Source organism: Aotus nancymaae, unplaced genomic scaffold, assembly GCF_030222135.1.
Source record: "Aotus nancymaae isolate 86718 unplaced genomic scaffold, 86718_ANA_hifiasm-v0.15.2.pri h1tg000498c, whole genome shotgun sequence".
Classification (NCBI taxonomy): domain Eukaryota; kingdom Metazoa; phylum Chordata; class Mammalia; order Primates; family Aotidae; genus Aotus; species Aotus nancymaae.
The window spans coordinates 38716-60978 of record NW_026988913.1 but is presented as its reverse complement, the minus strand read 5'-3'; the positions used below and the strand labels follow the sequence as shown (position 1 = coordinate 60978).

Here is a 22263-nt window from a genome sequence, read left to right as displayed (position 1 = left end):
GGGGGGCTGGTGATGCCTGCCCTGGAGGTAAAGAGGCTTGGACAGCGACCTTAGGCAGCCAGCTGGGGTCTGTCTGTTAAGCTAGGAGCAGGAAATAGCCTCGTTCTCTACTGGCCTGTCTGGGAAGTCTGAGCAGATTCTGTGTCTTGAATAGTATCCGAATCAGCCCTGGCATGGGGTAGCCGTGGAGGCAAGAGTGTTGGGCAGGGTGACCTGATTGAGCCAAGCTGTTATTGTACCACCTGAGGATTTTCCAGGAGAAGTGCCAGGCTCAGAGCCGGTGTCAGATACCTCTGAGAGCCTTTCTAGTTCCACAGCTCTCCCAGGATCGTGGAGTTCTGGAAGGCCTTTTCCTGGCGTGTTTGCGGTGGCATGGTGATGTGTCCATGCTGCCCGTTTGTGAGCTGAATCTCTGCAGAACTTACTTTTTTCAGAAGGAGGTTTCAGAATGCAGCGTATCACATTCCTCATCAGGACCTGCTCATTTGGCTGGGCTGGCAGGTGGCTGAGTTGGCTCCCTGAGCCGGTGTCTAACAGCTATGCCCACGGGGGCAGGCCGGGCATGTGAATCTCGCCTCCTCCCACACCCTCCGGGGAAGCAGGTTAGGAGCTGGGCCTGGTTCCCGAGCCTGGATTGGGAGTAACCGGTGGGATCTGCACCAGGTTGTCATACCCGCAGCGACAGCTGGGATTGTCGCCATGGGTGGTAATTCCCAATGACAGTTTCAGGTCAAGAGCCGGGTCCTCTGTCTCCTCTTCCATCTGGACAGAGAGCTCCTCCCCGGCTGGTTTTCTGGCTCGTTCCTCAGCTGTTTTCTGTGGCCTGCAGAGTTTGCAGCCTCAGGGGAGTGAGGAAAGCTCTGCTGTGGCCTGATTTTTGCTGGAGAAGAGAAATGTGGAAGACAGGGCAGTGGCCTTTGCAGTGGGTTCACTTTGGGCTGCTGAGATGGGCAGCATGAAGGCCGGCATCCAGAGCCCTGGCTGGCCTCTGCAGTGGACGAGATGGACCAGATTGTCGTGCCAGGGTCACCCGTGGACCTGCAGTGGTCTGAGCAGACACATGGGCTCTGCCTTATTTCCTGAAGTGGAGCCCTCAGCCTCACATGGCATCCCCCAGAAGCCAGGCAAGAGGAGGTCATATGGTTTACTGGAAAGGAGCAAAAGAGCGTGCTGTGAAATGTTGCTGGTGGGAGCGCGGGACTAGATGAGGCTTCCTGTAATTATGTTAAGTGATGCTTGTTAAAAGCTTCTTCGTGCTGTTTCCTCCCTCTGATGGGGCCTGCTTGGCACCTCGTAGGGAGCGTGGGTGGAGAGTGTCATTATCCCCATTTCATTGGTGGGAACATTGAGAGACGAAGTGAAGAGTTTCACCTGTAGTCCTTCCGGGCCCTCTGGTTATCCCAGTCATCCTGCTTTGTTTTCTGTCTTGCTTTTTTAGGGGGATGATTGAAGAAGGCCTTGGAGGTAGGGTGGGGGAAACTGGGAACAGAGGGAGCTCGATTTCATTTTCCAAATACTTAGTTTAAGAATGAGAGAGTTCCTGGCCACATAAACCGCATGCACAGATTTTCCAGGGGAAAATCCATTTGGGTTTAGACTTAGAGACTGTGCCACCTCCCGGTCTGTTCCTCAGCCTTTTGACATTTGCCCACACCTGGAACATCTTAAATTCTGGTGCAGAATACAAAATGTCAATCCCCTGCCCCAGCTCACCCCTAGTTCAGTCCACCAGGATACCTGAAGTTGGGGATCGCCCTTCTTAGCTGTGGAATTCAGGGTATGTTGGTTCTACATCCAAACCTTCAACCTTCATCTGTAAAATGAGGTAGTGAGAGCTCCCTTGCAGAGGCGTGGGGATTCGAGGCAGCACTTCTGACCCATACCTGTTGCCATTGCTGGTGTTATCCCCCTGGCCCTGACCCAGGCTGGCATCCTGGGCATATGCGCATCCACAACTCCGTAAGTCTCCCAGGAGCACTATAGATCAGGGTGACCTAGTATTAGGACAAGGGTGGGAATTGCAGACCAGTCCTCAGGACTGACCTAGGGCTAGACCCCTCCAGGGCTGGTGGGAACACAGTTGCTTCTTGTGTGTGTATGTGGCTTGGGGAGGTCTCAAACTGTTCCCTGGGCCGTCTCCTTTCCCTCAATAGAAAGAACTCAGGTTGTAGAATCATTTGAGGGCCCAGAAGGGTTCATATACACCTTGTCAATCTGTCTCCAGCATTGGACTTTTCTGGTCCTGCCCAGCTTGTTGCTTTAGTACCTCAATTTCCTTACCTGCATGGAAGTCCCCCCCACTGCCCACCTTTCAGCTTGGATGAGGGGAGGAAAGCAAAGCCCCTGAGGCCCTGTGTAGGAAGGAGAGTCCGAAGGTGCAGGGGCTGCGCTCAGGAAGGGCTGGTTGGCTGGCAGTGTTGTGTAGGACATTCAGAATGTGACTGGATTTCTATAATTTCTGACTTGTACAAGCACAAGATACTCAGGTGGCTCTGGTTTGTTGTCTAGCAGGAGAGTCTGGGGTCAATCTGTAACAATTTAGCTTCTGAGCAAGTGCCCAAGAGAGCACAGATATGCTGCGTGGCTGAAGGGGGCGAGGCCCTGGGCTGCCTCCTACTCTGACCTTGTGCGCCTTGGTGTCTGCTCTTCCCCTCTGCCACTCTGAGTCTAGAACGTGGCATGTGGACAGCTCCTCAAAGCTGGTGTCTGAGCTCCACAGTGATTTCATTCACGTAATAGTGTGCTATGGCTGCGTAATAAAGAACCACGAACTCTGTAGCTCAAATCATAGAAATGTATCATCTCACAGTTCTGAAGCCTAGAAGTATGAGATTGAGATGTTGGCTGGGTTGGATCCTTATAGGTAACAGTCTTCAAGTTCACATGACATTCTCCCAATATGCCAATCTCTCTCCAAATTCCGCCGTCCCACCCCACCCACCCCCTTTTTTTTTTTTTAAGAGACAGGATCTCCCTCTGGCTCCAGTTCCAGGCTGGAGTGCAGTGGCTCAATCATAGCTCACTATAGCCTCAGCCTCCTGGGCTCAGTGATCAATCCTCCTGCCTCAGCCTCCCAAGTAGCTGAGAACTACAGGCATGACCACCACACCTGGCTAATTTTTGTATTTTTTTTTTTTTTGTAGAGACAGGGTCTCATGTTGTCCAGGCTAGTCTCGAACTCCCTGCCTGAAGTGATTCTCCTCTCTCGCAAAGTGCTGGGATTACAGGCATGAGCCACCACGCCTGGCCACCCCTTTTTTAAAGGACACAGTCATATTGGGTTAGGACCTAACCTAATGACCTTGTTTTAACTTGGTAAAGACCCTATTTTCAAATAAGTTTAGGGGTTAGGACTTCAGCATATGAATTTGGCAGGGAACACAATTTAGCCCCTAACGCTGTACTTCTTTTCTTTTGTTTTAAATTTGAAAACCTGGCTGATCCTGTGTGTGTGTGTGTGTGTGTGTGTGTGTGTGTGTGTGTGTGTGTGTATAAATATACATAACATAAAATTGACTATGTTAGGCATTTTTAAGTGTTCAGTTCGGTGGTATTAAGTACATCCACATTGTCATACAGGGCTCACCACTGTCCGTCTTGAGAACTTTTTCATCTTCTCCAAACTGAAACTCCACTAAACACTAACTCCCTCTCCAGCACCTGACAGCCCCCATTCTACTTTCTGTCTCTGAATTTGACTACTCTAGGAACCTTATATACATGGAAGCATACAGTATTTGACTCTTTGTGTCTGGCTGATTTCACTTAGCATAATGTTCTCAAGGCTTATCCAAGTCAGCATGTCTCAGAGTTTCCTTCCTTTTTGAGTCTGAGTGATACTCCTTTACATGTATATAGCACGTTTTGGTCTTCCACTCACGCGTGAATGGACACGGGGGTTGCTGCCACCTCTTGGCCATTGTGGATGGTGCTGCTGTGAATGTGGTGAATGTGCGTCTCCTCTCCTCTCCTCTCCTGCTCCAGGCATCCTTCAGGAAGGGTAGCCCAAGACCAGGTTGGGGAATAAGGTGGTTCTCTTGCCCTCCCAGGCTTGTTGGGTGTCTGCCCGTAGCTGGGCCCTGGCCCCAGGCTCAGGGTGGTGACTGCCAGCAGGGGGAAGCCCCTCTTCCTGCCATTTTTTTCCCCTTCTTAACCCTCTGTGTTTCCTCTTTGGAGGAGCAGTGAGTGGGAGAGGAGGACCTGCAAGTGTGCAGCGGCCACAGCCCACCTCCTGGCTGAGCACCTTTGCTGACGTGGAGGGACCCCCATCAATCACTCTCAGACCTCGCTCCCCATACTACTCCCATGCCAGGGCACTGTTCCCGTGCCATCCTCTTTTGAAGGGCACTGCTCCACCTTCCCTACCTTGCCCCCTCCCACTGTCTTCCCAGGGAGTCTTCTGACCAGTTCCCTGCTGCCACATCTGCACCTCGGGGACTAGAAAGCTCAGCGTCCCCTCTACTCTTCCTCCTCTTGTCTTTGTCCTCTTAGCCAGACCCATAATCACTTTGTGTCAGTGCCCCCTGCCTGTGTTTTTCAACCAACACCAGGCCCACCTGGAGTGACCATTGCAGAAGACCCCAGCCCTGCCACACCTCCTGTGCCACACTCAGATGTGCTGCTAGAATGTCACCTGTCCCCCTGTGGGCCCTAGGCTCCCCTCTTGTTCCAGACCCAGACACCTCCTAAATCGAGCCCAGGTCCTGGGCCTGCAGCCCGAGGCTCCCCACAGAATTACCCCCTACCTCCCTCTCCTCTCACTGCCAGCCTGTATCTTCTTTCCCAGCAGTATCTCCTTTCTCAGAGATTGCTTCCAGTCCCCTTTAGCTCTTAGTGGGCTCTGGCTGGATCTAGAAACCAAAGTGACACCAGGCACATTAACAAGAGAAAAACACAGATGTCATTAGTTTTACAGGGACATGGGATTCTTCTCCAGAGTCAAGTCCAGAGAAGTGGCCAAAGCAAGATCCTTTTTAGATAACAGTAAGTTTAAGAAGTGGCAGGACAAGGGGGAACTGGCTACGGGCAGTAAACTCTGGGGAGTCACTGGAAGATACATGAGGGGAAACCTGGTGGGAGATAAGGGTGACTTTGTTAAGTATATTCATTCAGGTCCACTGCAGCCCCTAATTCCCAGTCTCAGGTGATAAGGGCTATTTTCTCTCTTGGTACAGGGAGGGCACCTCTCCCAGAGGAATTTTTATGGCTTGCCACATACAAGAAGAAGCAGGCAGAGCCATCAGGGCTGGGTGTACGGGTTGGACTTTCTCCTCCAAGAAAGCTCAGAGATGGAAATACCTGTTTCTCGTTCTCGGTGTCTAGGGTTGCCTGGGGAGCCAAGGCGTCAGGGAGCGGGGCAGGCTCAGGCCCTTCCCGACTGACATTTTCCAGCCTATGGAAAATGGGGACAGACTGGGGAGGGTCCTTTAACAGTGTTCACAGAATGCTTCTGTGAACATTCTGGTACAAGTTTTTGTTTGAACACCAGTTTTCAGTTCTTTTGATTATACACCTAGGAAGGGAGTTGCTAGGTGGTAAGGTTATCGGTGCCGCATCTTAGAAATGCCTTCTCTTTGGAATGTGTTTGAAAGTTGACCCAGTAGGCAGGTCACATAGGTGCACCTGGGCACAGTCAAGCTCTGCCTGAGGCTCGGTTTTTCCTGTCTAAAAAATAGCAATCTAAAAGTTCATGCCCACTCAGTTGCATATTCCAGGAGATGATACGTGGGTTTTCAGCACCATGTGTGACCTAGAGGAAGTGCCTCGTAAAGGGTGGCAGGTTATTTTTTGCCTGCTACTTTAAAGATTTGGGTCTTTTTTGCTGTTAGAGGAACTTAATTCCCTGAAGCACTGCAGGTATTCCCTGACCTTACCTGAGGTTCTGCTGCAAGAGCCAGTGTCGGAGCCCCCAAGATCCATGGCCCTTCTCGAGGGTGGAGTCTGCTCTTGGTGGGTGCATGGCAGTAGGAAGAAGGTGTCAGGCTGTGGATGAGCGTGGGGTGCAGAGGCAGCTCTGACTGTGGACTCTGCACCCTTCAGTGAGACCCGAACCTTTTCTAAACCTCTCCAGGAAGACAGTGCCTGCCTGACAGTGCCTCCAAAGGACGTGAGCTGCTGTTCGTAGAAGTCCCCACACCATGCTGCTGTGGCTTGCTTGGGACCTGGGAAAAGATGAGAGGCCCAGAGGAGGGCAGCTGCAGCCATGACAGGGTGGGGGCTCGATGCCTGCCTTTGTGAAAACCTTTCCACCACAGCTGGCCGAGCCACGGATGTTTGATTTGCGTTTACCTTTGTAAATAAATACTGCCTAGTCTCTGGCTGCCAGTGTAAACAAGGATGGAGACCACTCTGCTGATGATCGCTGTGGAGTTCCTGCCTCCTCCACCCAATTCCTCGCAGGGCCCCTTTGTTCTCCTGACTCCCGTACATGTTGATCGGAGGCCCCTTTATAGCTAGCTGCTCCCAGTGTTCTGGGTAGGGAGGGTCCAGAGCATGACCTCTGATCCGCTGAGGACTTGCTCCAATCTCACTCTTGGGTACATTGGCAAAGGGTGGGGCAGGGGCTGGGCTCCTGGAATCCCAACCTCTGGTGGCAGCCATGCCACTGAAGGAGGATCTGGGGCCTCTCTGGGCATGTCTGGTCTGGGAGAGCCTCCCCTGCTTGGCTGCACCCAGGCATCACGTGGCTGGTGTTCCGAGCTCAGTTCTGTATGCGTTTCCTGGGAGCCCACCGTTCTGCCTTCTGCCTCTATGAATCGGACTGCTCTAGGTACCTCATATGAGTGGAATCATAACGATATTTGTCCTTCTGTGTCTGGCTTATTCCACTAAGCAGAATGTCAAGGTTTATCCATGAGATTGCATGTGTCAAAATGTCCTTCCGTTCGAAGGCTGAATGATACTCCATTGCATATATACGTTACATTGTGCTTATCCATTCGTCTGTCAATGGACATTGGGTTCTTTCTACCACTTCCTTCACGTGTTGTGATGAACATGAGTTTGCAAATATCTCTTCCCTGCTTTCAATTCTTTTGGAGGCCGGGCACAGTGGCTCATGCCTGTAATCCCAGCACTTTGGGAGGCTAAGGCTGGTAGATCACTTGAGGTCAGGAGTTCAAGACCACCCTGGGCAACATGGTAAATCCCTGTCTATACTTAAAATACGAAAGTTAGCTGGGGATGGTGGCGCACGCTTGTTATCACAGCTACTCGGGAGGCCGAGTCAGGAGAATCACTTGAACCCGGGAGGCGGAGGTTGCAGTGAGGGAGATCCTGGCACTGCACACCAGCAGTGTCCCGGCGACAGAGTGAGACTCCATCTAAAAAAAAAAAAAAAAGCCAGGCACGGTGGCTCATGCTTGTAATCCCAGCACTTTGGGAGGCCGAGGTGGGTGGATCACGATTTCAAAAGATTGAGGTTATTCTGGCCAACGTGGTGAAACCCCATCTCTACTGAAAATACAAAAATTAGCTGGTTGTGGTGGTGCACACCTGTGGTCCCAGCTACTTAGAGGCTGAGGCAGGAGAATTGCTTGAATCGGGGAGGCCTGGCAACAGAGCGAGACTCCGTCTCCAAAAAAAAAAAATCAGTTCTTTTGGGTATATAACTAGGAGTAGAATTGCTGGATCATATGGTAATTCTGTTTATTTTTTTGAAAGTTTTTTTTTTGAACCAATGTAGTCGAGCAGATATGACCTCAGCACCTACTTGGGCCTGGGCTGACTGGGACCTACCCAGGCATTATTCTTCTCGCTATATTATTTTTATTTTTTGGCTGCTCTTTTGTCTTTCATGAAAGAGTAGATTTGCGGAGTTCCGGGGTGGGTTGCTAAGCAAACTGCCTGGAGAGGAGAGGGTTTCAGATTTCACTAGGCCCTCCTCTTCCACACCAACCCTGGGCTGTTTGCAGTGCTCTGGGCCAGCACTGGCCTTCCTCTCCCCAACCGCACTCCTAGTCTGGTTCCTGGTTCAGGTGAGCAGCAGCCAGATTCCAAGCCCCCACCTTCTACCTTCTAGTGTTTGGGTTCTGCTTTGGATAGAGCTTTGCAGGAAGGATGGGGCTGATGAGACCACCAATTCCTCAGTCCTGCCAAGGGTGAGGAGGCCCAGAGAGGTTTTTCCACTGGGTATTCCTGGTATGGGGCCAGGGAGCCAGGCCTCCCAATGGGTTCTGGCTCTTGGGAGATGGTGGCTTATAAAATGCCAAATAATGTACTTTATCCTCAAGAGGAAAGGGCCTTGGCTGGGCATGGTGGCTCAAGCCTATAATCCTAGCACTTTGGGAGGCTGAGACAGGAGGATTGCTTGAGGCCAGAGTTTAAGATCAGCCTGGGGAATATAACAAGACTTTGTCTCAAAAAAGATTTTTTTTATTAGCTGGACCTGGTGGTGCTCCGGAGTTTGAGACCAACTTGGGCAACATAGCAAGGCCCAGTCTCTGCAGAAAGTTTTAAAAATTAGCTGGACATAGAGGCATGTGCCTGTAGTCCCAGCTACTTGGAAAGATCCCTTGAGCCCAGGAGTTTTGAGGCTGCAATGAGAAGATATGATCACAGCACTGCACTTCAGCCTGGGTGACAGCGAGACCATGTCTGAAAATAAAATAACAGGTGGGTGGTGGTGCTTTGTGTACTTCGGGGATCTCAGGTGTGAAGAACTGCTTTGTGAAAAAGCAGGTTCCTATGTGGTGGTTAGAATGGGGGGATGAGGAAATTGAGGGACTGTCCTCCCACCCCATCATTTGCCTTGGAGCAGACTGGAAGAGTCAGCAGAATGAGGGGCAGCAAGTCTGGATTGTAGGGCTCTGGGTTGGCTGAAACAGGGACTGAAGCCCTCATATGAAATGCGGCAGGGATGAGCAGGCCATCTGGAATCCAGATTTAAAAGCAGCAGCCACCCAGACGTTGATTTGAGATCTCTGCAGATGGGGAAATGACTGGGGTTTTAGCTGTCTGGAGCGTCCTAATTCCCCAGCAGAGTCTGGCCGTGAGACCTGGTCTCACTGGACGTGGGCAGGTAAACCCTCACTGGGCACTTGATTCTTGCACCAGGTTTTGGCGTGGACGTTGCTAAGCCAGCCTGTGGCTTCGCAGATGTGGAGTCGTACAGTTCGTCTGGAGCGAGCCCTGGGTCCCCGAGTCTGACCCTGAAGTTCTTGCTGGGTTGACTTGACCTTGCATGGGAGTCAGTGTAGTCACGGGCGTGGAAAGAGCTCAGATAAAAGGTGCTGCACTAGGTGAAGAGGAATGTGTTGATGTCCTAAGATCATCTTTAGATAAACAGCAAAACCCTGGGTTAAAAGCTTGTCTAACCCGCCTTATTTTGTTTTTGTTTGTTTTGTTTGAGGCTTTCTCAGTCTGAAGCAGTGGTTTTAGTTTCTTTCTCTAGTGATAAGCAGAAAAGGGGAATCAGGAAGGGGCTTTACTGGCCCAATGTAAAACAAATTGAGAACTAATGAGTGTATTGTCTCCCTTGGACACTTGGACACCCCTGCTAGAACATTTAGTAGATGCTGACAATTCTGAGCTAATGTAAAAGCCAAGTCTGTCAGATTTCATGAGAACCAACGTAAAAAAAAAAAAAAAAGCCAAGTCTGGAGGGGCCATAGAGTGGGGGACTAGGGTGAGGAAGTTGTTGAAGGAGGCCAGGGGGATGGCAGGACCTTCATCTAATAGTGACAGTAGCATTTTAGAGCTAGAGGGTCTTTATCGATTGTCTAGTTCACATGCCTGATTTTAAAAGAAGGAAGCTGAGGCAGGGGGATTGCTTGAGCCCAGGAGTTGGAGACCAGCCTAGGCACCATAGTGAATCAATGTCTCTGTTAAATTAATTAATGAAGTCAAGAAAGGCAAGGCGTGGATGGCTTCAGTGACCTGGACTAATACAGAGAGGTGGCAATGGGGAGGGTCAGAGCCTTGCTTCTGAGGGATTACACCACAGCTCACTTCCCCCACCCAAAGGCCAAAGAAACTGAGCATTGACAATCAACATAGTGATCTTGATACCTGGAGCCCACTCGATGTCCCGTGGATTAAGGAGACCATACTCCTCCATACAGCTTGTTGAAGGACTCGGTGGGTGCTCCAGGCTCTTGGAGTCTTCCTGCTTTGACTGCTATGCTCAACCCAAAACTACCCTCTTCCTGGAATTCTCCTTTGGACATGCACAGAGGCAGAACCTGGCCTTGCCTTTGCAGCCAGTAGCTGTGTGCAGTCACCTGGGACAGTGCTGCAGGTCAGCAGCTGGTATAGTGCCGGACACTGGGTTGGGGTCGCTCAGCAGGTCTCAGCCCTGACTGCCAGCTAGATTCCCCCAGGAAGCCCCTACAGCTTCGGACTCGGCAGGTCAGTGTGGATCCCGGTGAAATTGTTTTCAGAGCCCCCCAAGGTGTTGCCAATGTGGAGCTAGGGCTGGGGACACCTGTTAGAGGGCGCTGAGTCCTGTGGGACAGGAAGTGGAGAACCTGGGAGAGGGAGAGGCAGAGGCACACAGGGAAGCCGGGCCTTCGGCCGCCTGCACCCACAGCCAGTGGCAGATCACTCCAGACACATGGCTCTCCCCAACCCCGCCCCCACCACCCAAGTGGGAAGGACCAACAACAGTCCCCAGTTCAGGATTGCTGGGTCAGCCGCTCTGAATGCCTGAGTGCCGCCCTGTGCCCACCTGGCCTGGGTGTGTTTGTTGTCAGTTGTAAACTCGTGAATGAACACCAAGGTCACCTCTGCTGGTAACCTTTGGGCAGGGCTGCTTACAGGTGACTCATGTTGAGAGTGACATCACCCCATCAGGGTGAGGTCTCAGAAGTCCCATGGGCCTCAAAGGCCCCCCTTGGAAGGAGTGGAGAAGGGACCCTCACGTGTCACGGATCGGGCAACGTCCTTGCGGGTTGACATTGGTCGTGAGGAGTCCACTGGCTTAGAAAATTCAGACTTAGAACAGGCCATCAGGGAGCTCCAGATGGCTAAGGCCTTGGAAATGTGTATTGGGCTTTGTCATTCAGCCTGGGAGGAAGGGAGTGATTGTCCAGTTACTCTGTGTAACTAGTTAGTTCCAACAGGCCGGGAGCCTCTTGTAGGATAAGCCATTCTGTCCTCCTAGGGGTACTCACATTGGGGTAAGGGTGGTCTGGGATTTTGACAGACCATCTGGGAGGTGGGCTATGCCTCAGCCAGAAGGTGGGCTGGAGTGGGGGGTAGGAGAGCCTGTAGCCCCAGTTTCCTGGTTGGGATGGGAAGAGCATGATAGGACTCGCCGCTCATGGTGGCCAGGAGTTGCACCCCAGCCAGCATGTGCTCCTCACCCTGTCAGACCCCACAGGCAGATGCCCAAAGACTGTTCCTGGCAGCAAGACGGTAGCATTTTGGGTCCCCTTTTCTTTTTTCTTTTTCTGTCTTTCTTTCTTTCTTTTCTTTACTTTTTTTTTTTTTTTTTTTTGAGAAAGAGTCGTGCTCTGTCACCTAGGGTGGAGTGCAGTGGAGCAATCTCGGTTCATTGCAACTCCACCTCCCGGGTTCAAGCGATTCTCCTGCCTCAGTCTCCCAAGTAGCTGGGATTACTACAAGCACCTGCCACCACGCCCGGCTAATTTTTTGTATTTTTAGTAGAGATGGGGTTTCACCATGTTGGTCAGGCTGGTCTTGAACTCCTGACCTCAAGTGATCCACCCGCCTCGGCCTCCCAAAGTGCTGGGATTACAGGCATGAGCCACTGTGCCAGGCCAGGGGTCCCCCTTTCTGTAGCAACCCAACCCGCCTGTATGGGAGAGAACAAACTGTTTTCTCTGTACACAAGCTCAACACAGAACACTTATGTGACCAAATGCGGGGACTTTTTCCGACACCAAGCAGTTCTCTGCAGACACCAGGTGGGTGTCCTACAATTTCAACTCAGTTCTGACCCTGTCTACCTGGAGTTAGCGTCGGATCCCACAGTTAAGGGCTCAGCTCTGGAAGACTGCCCCTAACTTCGCGTGTCAGTAGCAAGTCTAGGTTGTCTGGAGTAAATTGGAGATTCTAGCAGCCCCCTTTTTGCGTTTGATCCTTTGCTGGAATGGCTTACAGAACTCGAAAATAACTTACTATATGACCGTTTTTTAATAAAAAGACACAACTCGGGAACAGCCAGACAGAAGAGGTACATAGAGCAAGGTCTGTGGGAAGGGGCGCAGAGCTTCCTGCCCTCCCCTGGCACTGCCATGTTTTCAACCCCAGAAGCTCTCCCAACCCTGTCCTTTTGGACAGCCTTCATTGTGTAGGCATGATTAACTATATCACCGGCCACTGGTGATCAACCTTCAGCTGTGGGTCTTCCCCAGAGAGTTGGGGGTGCCAACTCTCTAATCATGTGGTTGGTTCTTCTGGCAACCAGCCCCCTTCCTGAGGCCGTCCAGGAGCCCCAGCCACCTGTCATTCATTAGCATACATAAAGACATTTATTACTTTGGAGATTCCAAGGTTTTTAGGAACTGTGTGCCAGGAAAGTAGGGAGTGGGGTATGCAAAGATCAAATACATAGTTCTTATGTCACAACCCCCACCAAGGGGCAGACATGTCTCAGAAAGTCCCTTGTATTGTCTGAGGAGTGAGCCCACGTTCATCCCCCCCACCCTTGTGATCTTTGATCAGTCCGTCGTGAAGGTGACATCAGCATACCCGAGGTCCTTGTGAGATGCTTGTTGGGGACAGAGATAGTGTCAGCTGGGTACGTGCTGGGACAGGTTGGGTATGGATGCTCCCTTCTCTGTCTCTAACACAGGATGCTTCTTTGCACACGCAGATGGCTCGTTCGGAACACCACCTGGGTATGGCTGCGCTGCAGACCGGGCAGAGGAGCAGCGCCGGCACCAAGACGGGCTGCCCTACATCGATGGCTCACCCTCCTCATCGCCCCACCTTAGCAGCAAGGGCAGGGACAGCCGAGATGCGCTGGTCTCGGGAGCCCTGGAGTCCACTAAAGCGGTGAGTCCCCACGGCGCATGTGTGGCAGGTGGGCCAGGTGTGGCTCCCTGAAGCGCAGCCCCGTGCTCAGGGGTACCTAGCAGGTAGGTGGTGGAGCAGCCAATGGTTTAGAAGCCGAATGGGTCTTGAAAAACTCCTTCCTCATCTCTACATGTGGTACACAGACAGCTTGCCAGGCGTGTTGAGCCGGGAGATCGGGGGATGCTTTGGTGGAGGAGGAGGCAGCACGTGGTCTTGAGGCTGAGAACGTCAGCACCAGAGACCACCTGCATGAAACAAGCAAGACCTGTATGGTGGCCCCGGCAATGCTGCTGAGCTGGGTGGTGTCCGGGCTCGGGTCCCTTTGCTTCATGAAGTTCTCTTGCTCCCTTTTACCAAAGTGTGTGCTGAGGATGGCTCCATCCATGTGACCAGAGCCTTTCCTGTGAGTTTTCACTTGACCCTCGTTAATAATTCTTGGCCTTGCTGTCACTTTCACTTTACAAATGTGGAACTGAAGTCCTGTGGTGGATTCCCCAAGGTTGCGTGGCTAGAGAATAGTGGCACATTCAGGAGATGCTCTGCCGTGCCCACTGAGAAAGCAGTGGACCTGCCCCCACCCACCATGAGAACATAGCCTGGGGTGGCCGCAGGCTGGGTGGTGCTGGGCCAGCTCGGCCCTGCATGGAGGCCTGACTCCTCTCGCTGGTCCCACAGCTCGGGGGCTGCTTCAGCCGTGCTCTGGGCCCAGATGCACACCCCTTGCCGTTGCTGCGTGTCCGGCCACTTGACCTCTTGGGCTGAGAAAATCGCTGCCCAGGGCAGTTGCTTCTTTTTGTCTTTTTGGTCCCTGATGACAGATACCTTTCCCGTTCTGCTTAGCTTATTTCTAGATGGTTTCCACCCCGATAACAGCATAGCCTGGCACAGTGGCTCACACCTGTAATCCAAGCTACTCAGGAAGCTGAGGTGGGAAGGTTGCTTGAGTCCAGGAGTTTGAGACTGCAGTGAGCTGTGATCTTCTCACTGCACTCCAGTCTGGGCAACAAAACAAGACCCCATCTTTAAAAAATAATAATATTAATAAAAAGAATGAAAAGAAAAAATAATAATAAAATAAAAAGAGCAAGAGAGGAGTGGGCTTTACCCCATTTCTGTAAGGATGCTCCAGAAGTGTATCTTCTCACTGAGCTGCTTTTCTCTGGGGCTGATGCATTAGCTGCAGGCCCGGGACTGCAGCTTATGTATATGCTTTTGTGATTTCTGAAGGCCTTGGTGCTGGGCAGCCTTCTCGTTCTGCACCGAGAGGATGGGAGAGGAAGCCAGTGGGTAACATGTACCTGCTCCATGCAGCACACACAGGCTGCTGACTTAGGCAACTCTTCCTACCCCACGTCAAGTGTCAGCTTTTTACCGACCAGGAGGCCGAGGTTCAAAGAGGTGAAGTAACTTGCTTGGGCCGCACAGCTCCAGGGTTTGAAGCCTTCCTGATTCTTCAGTGGACACACTTTCCCTCCCTCAGCTGTCTTGTCTTTCTTGGTGCATCCCCTCTCTTGCTGCTTCGTGAGCATGGTTTGGTACAGAGAAGGACCAAGTTCAGGTAGACTAAGTGCTGAACTTGAGAAAGGCTATTTCTTTCCATCATCCTTGAGGGCTGTCTTCACCCAGCCAGTCCTTGGTGCACCTCCTGGCCCTGAAAGGAAGCTGATCTGCCCACTTGGTGCCCCTGGTTCCTGTCTAGTGGTGGGGCCTCTCACTCACACTCGGCTCTGACTTGGAGTATAATCCTCACCTTTCCGTGCGGGGCTCCTCTTCTGTGAAGCCACGATGCATCCTGGTCCCCTGGCTCCTGCTCCCTGCTTCTGCACTTAACAGCAGTTGTAGGCATTTTTCACAGTGTACGTCCTGCAGGAGGTTGCTTGTCTGTGCCTGCCAGGTCAGAGTTTCCAGTCCCAAGCACACCCCCTGGCCCAGAGCCGGTCTGAAGAGGAAGGAATTGGATTGGAGGAGAACTGTGTGTAGCTCCTTTCCAGAAACCTTCGGGTGCTCCTCCCAGTGGTTGGGACCCCAGGACGGGTGCCCTTCACTGCTGTGGAGACAAGCATAGCCTTGACTTCCTGGTTTCCCTGCCAGCCATGCAACAAGCCATGCACATGTCATCTTTCATTTTTGATCTTTAGTTTGAAGACATGGCTGTTGCTTCCTAGGACACCCCACTTCCCCCAGGGAGAATGGTGCTCTTTTTTTCTTTTTTCTTTTTTTTTCTCTTTTTTTTTTTTTGAGACAGAGTTTTGCTCTCGTTGCCCAGGTTGGAGTGCAATGGCGTGATTTCGGCTCACTGCAACCTCTGCCTCCTGGATTCAAGTGATTCTCCTGCCTCAGCCTACTGAGTAGCTGGGATTACAGGCATGCACCACCATACCTGGCTAGGTAGAGATGGGGTTTCTCTCTGCTGGTCAGGCTGGTCTCAAACTCCCAACCTCAGGTGATCCACCCACCTCAGCCTCCCAAAGTGTTGGGATTACAGGCGTGAGCCACCGCACCTGGTTGAGAGCATGGTGATCTTGAGGCCAGAGGCACCCTGATCCTAACCAGCTGGTGGGGCATGGGCATCAGCCTGCTCATCTCTCTCCTCCTGCACATCCCCACCCACCCCGCATTTGGTCCCAGATGCTGATATTGAGTCTTCTGGGCCGTGCGGCCATCAGGAAACCCTCAGGCAACTCTTTGGCAGTTCAGGGTCTCAGTGGACTCCTGTGGCACGGGTCTTCTGTGTGAATACTCATTCATGGTGTAGGCAGAGGTTGGACAGAGGCCAGGCACCCCTTGCCCAAGGTGCTGTGGGAAGGATTCACATAGGCTGGCCTATTGCGACAACCTTCAGCCCCAGGATCCTGCACAGACGTCATCCCCTCGCCCTCTCTGTGCCGTGAGGACCAGGTTTTTGGGGTGCTCGCTGGGCTGGGCTGCAGGGCAATGTCCAGCCTGTTGCATGAAAACCTGCCCTTACCCAGAGCAGAAGAGTGTCCTTTCTCCAGCAGCTGTGCTGGCTGCACACTCCCAGCCCGGAGCAGCCTGTCCCTCTCAGTCAGGATTCTGCACCCTGATCATCACTGGGCTCCCTCAGATTAGGGGGACCGGGAGGAGGATTAGAAGGGGCCTCCTTGCTCTCTGCCCTGTCCTGAAACTCAGTTCCAGCTCCCGCCCTTGTGTGAGCCTGGCAGCCAGCTGACAACGGTTTTGTTCACCTTGTTCCGTGTTGGCTTTTCCTGCTTGGTTGTCACAAGCCCAGTTGGTTTTGTGGGTTCTTTGTTGGCTTTTATTTAGCCTCAGGTTTTGTGTTTGCACCCGCCCGGAGAGGGTCGTGGTAGGAGGGCCTTCCTTCCATGTCACTGACTTCTTTTTCCAACTTCCCTTTACCTCTGGCTTCCTCCCCGCCCCAGCCTCCTTGCCTGACTGCACGGCCCTCCCTGCATTCACGTCCTTTCCCATAACTGGCACGTGCACAGCCCTGAGTTATAAATAGCCCCAGGCCTGGCCCTGCCGTTTGCTCTCTCATTTTCTCTCCATGGACTTGGCTGGTTTCTGAGCCATTCCTGTCTGATGCCACCAGCACTAGACTCTAGAAGACTCTAGAAGATTCTTAGTCTGAGGAGAAGTGCCCTCATCCTGTGTCTTGTCTCCACCCCACCCAGTCCATGGCCTGGGCCAGATGTTCCCTGAGCAGCCCCGTCCTTCAGAACAGGATGGGAGAGCTGGACCGTGTGCCTTCCTGCCTGCGCTGTTTTTCCTCCTGGCTCTCCAAACCATGTGGACAGAAGGAGACACCGTGGTCCCACCCACGCAGGCACCAGCATCTCACACTGGGTGGGGTCGTCATGGGCCCTGCTGCCCTGGCAGCTTCCCTGGGCCCTGCAGGCCCCCTGGTACTCACAGTAGCAAGATTGTCCTCAGAACATGAGCAGGACTGGCAGGCTGGGTGGGTGGGTGGCGCTGCCCCAGGGGCCTGCCATTCCCTTCACCTCTTCCCCTCTTGCGGGGCAGGGAGCAGCATGTGCACACGGTGGGAGACACCTGTACAGGCAGCCGGGGGCTGCTTTCGCCGACTCCACCATTCATGATGGGCGGGGGGGTGTCATGGGCCACCCCACCCTATGTGTACATGCACCGTGGGCAGCAGACTTGCTGCACTTTGGTGGCATTTCAGGGCACCGAGGCAGGCTCAACTGGCACACTCTCATGTGGAAACCCTGAAGGAGCCCTCATAAAAACGCTGCCAAAACTAGGACCCAGCCAGGTCTTTGAGATCCACTCATTGATTTAGTAAATGAATTTTAATTGAGCACCTAGGTGTTCTGGGCACCGTGTTAGGCAAGGAAGTTCTTAGCTCAGGCACAGCCATGGCCTGGAAGCTCCCGCCCATAGAGTCATTGCCTACCCTGCCCTGGGGGGACAAGTGTGCCTGGGACATGCTTGTCCTTTTCCTGCAGCTGCTCTCAGCCCAGATCTTGATGGCTGTCCCCTCCACACATAGGCTCATGTGTATAAATGCATATATATGCACACATATACACAGGCACCTGGGCAGGCTCACAGTTCATGCACACATTCTCACAGGTATGCACACACTTAGGAGATTCCCAGGACAAAATGGAGGCCCAGGAAGGCTTTTTAGATGGTCCCAGCAGGCAGTTGAGGCTTTGTGGTCTAAGCCCCAGGGACTCAAGTGGGGCACAGGGTAGAGCTCCCTCCCCAGCCAGTGGAGGCTCAGGGCAGGAGGACTTTTGCCTGAGACCATGGGGCAGCCCAGGCCCTAGGCCTTTCCTGTTGAACCTGCTGTCTATACCATGACTTGGCTCCCTCCTAGCGGGCCAGGGAAATAGGACAGCAGGGTTGGGTGTAGGCAGGCGCTGTGCTGGGACCCTGATTCCACATCCAAATTCTACAGATACCATGAGGCCTGAGCTGGCCTCAGTCAGATCCTTCTTGAAACCCATCAGTTTTCACTGGGGGTGATTCTGCTCCCAGGGCATACGTGGCACCATCTGGAGACATTTTTGGCTACCACAGCTTAGGGGAGAGGGTGTTACTCACATATGGTAGGTGGAGGCCAGGGATGCTGCACTGAATTTTGCAAGGCACAGGACGCCCTCCAGTCCCTGACAGAGCCCCTCCAGAATGTCAGTGGGGCTGAAGAGGAGCCTGCCCGCAGCCAGTGATTTTCTCCGAAAGTGGAAAACTGAGTGATCAGGGACCACCACCCCAGTTCCACACCCGTGAGCCCAGCAACCAGTGGAGAGGTAGGTGGGGCTGTCACAGACACAGACCCCACCCCCCCGCACATGCACGCGCGCGCGCACACACACACACACACTCACTCACTGGCACTTCTCTCTGACTGCTGGCAGAGCCGGTGGGCACAGGCAGGCAGAGGGAGCACAGCCTCAGCCCGGTGGAGCACTGAGGTTGCTGCCATGGGCATGGCCAGCCTCCAACATTGCCGATAGCCAGGGAGCAGGTGGGAGTGGCCAGGAAGTCACGCGGCAGGTTCCATGGCCTTTGGCGTCATCTTTGATGTCATGCCTTTGCTAGGGCTGCTGTAAGTGAACATCACAGACAGGGGAGTTTATTTTCTTGTAGCTCTGGAGGCCTGAAGTCCAAGGTCAAGAGGTTGGCAGGGTTGGTTTCTTCTCAGGCCCCTCTCCCGGGCTTGTCTTCTCTATGTGTCTTCACATAATGTTCCCTCCATTTGAGTCTGTGTCCTGATCTCTTCTTCTTTTACAAGTCCTGGTGGGATGCTATGGCTCATGCCTATAATCTCAGCACTCAGGGAGGCCATGGTGGAAGGATTGTTTGAGCTGAGGAGTTCAAGACCAGCCTGGGCAATGTGGCTTTTTTTTTTTTGAGTTGCAGTTTTGCTCTTATTTCTCAGGCTGGAGCGCAATGGCGTGATCTCAGCTCGCTGCAACCTCCACCTCCTGGGTTCAGCGGTTCTCCTGCCTCTGCCTCCCCAGTAGCTGGGATTACAGTTACCCGCCACCACTCCTGGCTAATTTTTGTATTTTTGGTAGAGATGGGGTTTTACCATTACAGTTACCCGCCACCACTCCTGGCTAATTTTTGTATTTTTGGTAGAGATGGGGTTTTACCATGTTGGCCAAGCTGGTGGTCTCGAACTCCTGACCTCAGGTGATCTGCCCTCCTCGGCCTCCCAAAGTGCTGGGATTACAGGTGTGAGCCACCATGCCTCCCCTCAGAAAGATTTTTTTTAAGTTAGTAGAGCATGGTCAGGGGGTGCCTGTGGTGCCAGCTACTTGGGAGGATTAGGTGCGAGGATTGCTTCAGCCTGGGCTCTGGAGGCTGCAGTAAGCTGTGACTGTGCCACAGCACTCCAGTCTGAGTGACAGAGGGAGACCTCGTCTCAAAAAAAAGAACTACACATATGGAACCTTTTGGCTTTGGTTTAGCTTAATTACCTCCTTAAAGCCCTGCCTTCAAATACAGTAACATTCTAAGGTACTGGGGGTTAAGGCTTCAACATGAATTTGGGTGGGGGGCGGGGAGATGTTATCATAACTCAGAAGGCAGTCTCCCGGGGCCATGGGCTCTGTCGCCTACATTAACATCCAACAGTGTGCCAGCTCCATTTTTTGGAGACAAAAACAGTAGAGAATCCCTGAACTTTCAGCAGGGACGCTGATGGGAAGGGTACTTTGTCATAGCCCACATGTAAGAGGGTCCCTGCCAATGATGTCAGGGTCTACAAAGCAGGGTCAGGAGACACAGGCCTTGATCCCAAGGGACGAGGTTCTTCTGGAGTAGGTGTTAACAGTCCCCGTGTTTGGGAGGGAGGTGCTGCGTAGGTCCCGTCAGTCAAAGGGTCATGTGGCAGCAGGAGTCAGAGAATCCAGGTGAGGGAGCCCCATGTGAGCAGTGGGGAGGGGAGCTTGGCTGCAGCAGGAGCCAGGTAGCCATGCCATGGGCTCCGTCGCCCCCTCGGGTCAGATTCTCCTTCTCCTTCCTTGACCGTGTCAGGCAGCTACTCCTGGGTTGCATGCAGAAGGCGTGGAGAGAGGACTGGCCCAGCCTGCTCCGCACCACACTTTCTGTTTCGTGGTCTGGCAAGACTAAAGGTGGCTCCAGGTATTGCCCCTGGGATTCTCTGTGGCCGCAACCGTGTGGCTGAGTATGTGTTGAGGGTCCGCTGCCTCCCTTTAATTCCATGTGGAGCCTTCATGGGGGTAGGGGTTTGTCCAGAGGTCAACAAGCTGACCCTCCTCTCTCAGAAGGCCCTGATGCAAGCATCCCCCTTCCACCCTTCCAGTCTGACGTCTGTCTGTTTCTCCTGCAGAGTGAGCTGGACTTGGAAAAGGGCTTGGAGATGAGAAAATGGGTCCTGTCTGGAATCCTGGCCAGCAAGGAGACCTACCTGAGCCACTTGGAGGCACTGCTGCTGGTGAGGAGGGTGTAGGAAGCTGAGCAGGGTGGGGCGGGGCAGGGTGACAGAGTTGGGGAACCTCTTTGCCCATAAGTCCCAGGTCAGCTGTCAGAGCCTGGGTGCAGCTCGCTGTCCCTGGTGTGGATACCAGTGGAAGACTGAGTTGCCAAACAAAGCTGGTTTTAAAATTGTATTTGTTATGTGATTTAAAAATAAAAGTGCATATGTCAAGTAACCGTGACTGTCTACTGTCATGCCGTGCACCTGACAGATGGCAGCCCATCTCACCTTCTAGCCCATGAAGCCTGTGAAAGCTGCTGCCACCACCTCTTAGCCGGTGCTGACGAGTCAGCAGATCGAGACCATCTTCTTCAAAGTGCCTGAGCTCTACGAGATCCACAAGTTCTATGATGGGCTCTTCCCCGGCGTGCAGCAGTGGAGCCACCAGCGGCAGGTGGGCATCTCTTCCAGAAGCTGGTGAGTGACCCAGAGCCAGTGCTGGCTACAGGCGTGTACCACCACGCCCAGCTAATTTTTTGTATTTTTACTGTGTTGGCCAGGCTGGTCTCGAACTCCCAGCCTCAAGTGATCCACCCACCTCAGCCTTCCAAAGTGCTGGGATTACAGGTGTGAGCCACCTCGCACAGCCTTTTTGAAAAAATTTATTTATATAGGTTTTGTTTGTTTGTTTTTTTTGAGACGGAATCTCCCTCTGTCGCCCAGGCTGGAGTGTAGTGGTGCAATCTCGGCTCACTAGCAGTTCTCCTGCCTCAGCCTCCTGAGTAGCTAGGATTACAGGCGAGTACCAACACGCCCAATTAATTTTTGTATTTTTAGTAGAGATGGGGTTTCATCTTTTTGGCCAGGCTGGTCTCGAACTCCTGACCTCGTGATCTGCCCGCCTCAGCCTCCCAAACTGCTGGGATGTGAGCCACTGTGCCCAGCCTTATGTAGGTACTTATAAAAAGAGACAGGGACTCACTATGTTGTCCAGGCTGGAGTGCAGTGGTTATTCACAGGCACGATTCCACTGCTAATCAGCACAGGAGTTTTGACCTCCTTTGTTTCCAGTCTTGGCTGTTTCACTTCTTAGGCAAACTGGTGGTTCCCAACTCCTGGGAGGTCACCATATTGATGCCAAACTTAGTGTGTAGTGTACTACAGCCCAGAACTGGCTGAAGCCATCCTCCAGCCTCAGCCTTCAGTGTAGCTGGGACCACAGGTACGCACACCACCACACCCTGTGTGCACACGCTTTACCTGAAGCAGATTTCCTCCACAGGGAAACAAGTCCTCTAGGGGCAGGTGTGGGCTGAGGCCAGACCCCCTCTAAGTGTGAAGAGCATGTGATTCCTTAAAAGCCCCGTCCCCAGCACTCCTGGACTACCCAGACACTCAGCTCTAGCCTCAGGCTTCTCTTTGGCTGGTGCTGGGGACTGAGTTTTCTGCTCTGAGGTGTGGCTTTCCTGTAGGCAGACCCCTCCCTCTGCTACCCTGTGCTGCAGACCCCCCCCCCCCACCCCCGCCCCGAGACTCCAGGCCAGAGCTAAGACTTGAGAAACACACAAGGCACTTACTTTGTTCCAATTCTTGCTTCTTGGGGCTCTTTCCCCTACGGCCAGAGAGCAGAAGGCTGTATTTTGATGTATGCTGCGCCCTCCATCTTTGAAGCCCCCCATTTCTCCCTGTGTGTGGCAGCAGTTTTAAAAGTAGTGGACATAACTTGGCCTGCCGCCCTCCTGAGAAAGGAAGAATCGTGGTGTTGGGGGAAGAAAAACATCCAGAGCTCTTCCTAAATAATACTCAAAATTGTTCAGAGACTTTTAAAACATGTTAATATCTGATGAACACTGGAATTTAACTTTGGAAAGTTTCTGCTGGCTTCC

At 52.7% G+C, this 22263-nt stretch overlaps 1 protein-coding gene and 1 long non-coding RNA gene across 6 annotated transcripts in view; one reads left to right on the top strand and one right to left on the bottom strand.

The window, feature by feature from the left end:
- The window catches only part of LOC135273231 (breakpoint cluster region protein-like), an 85020-nt gene that overhangs the window by 24092 nt on the left and 38665 nt on the right, over positions 1-22263 (top strand). For 2 of the 5 annotated variants that reach the window (XM_064372121.1, XM_064372119.1), the window contains 3 exons: positions 12779-12960; positions 20291-20395; positions 20649-20854. In XM_064372121.1, the coding sequence (XP_064228191.1) occupies positions 12779-12960; positions 20291-20324 (216 nt within the window). In that variant the 3' untranslated portion in view covers positions 20325-20395; positions 20649-20854. Of the gene's footprint in view, positions 1-8380; positions 8614-12778; positions 12961-20290; positions 20396-20648; positions 20855-22263 lie in introns of all 5 variants that reach the window. The other 3 variants (XM_064372122.1, XM_064372123.1, XM_064372120.1) reach the window with 3 other exon arrangements.
- LOC135273232 (uncharacterized) lies at positions 14018-22246 on the bottom strand. The gene is made up of 2 exons (XR_010341038.1): positions 21955-22246; positions 14018-15028 (listed from the first exon to the last, which is right to left on the bottom strand). It is a non-coding gene; the product is annotated as an uncharacterized LOC135273232 (long non-coding RNA).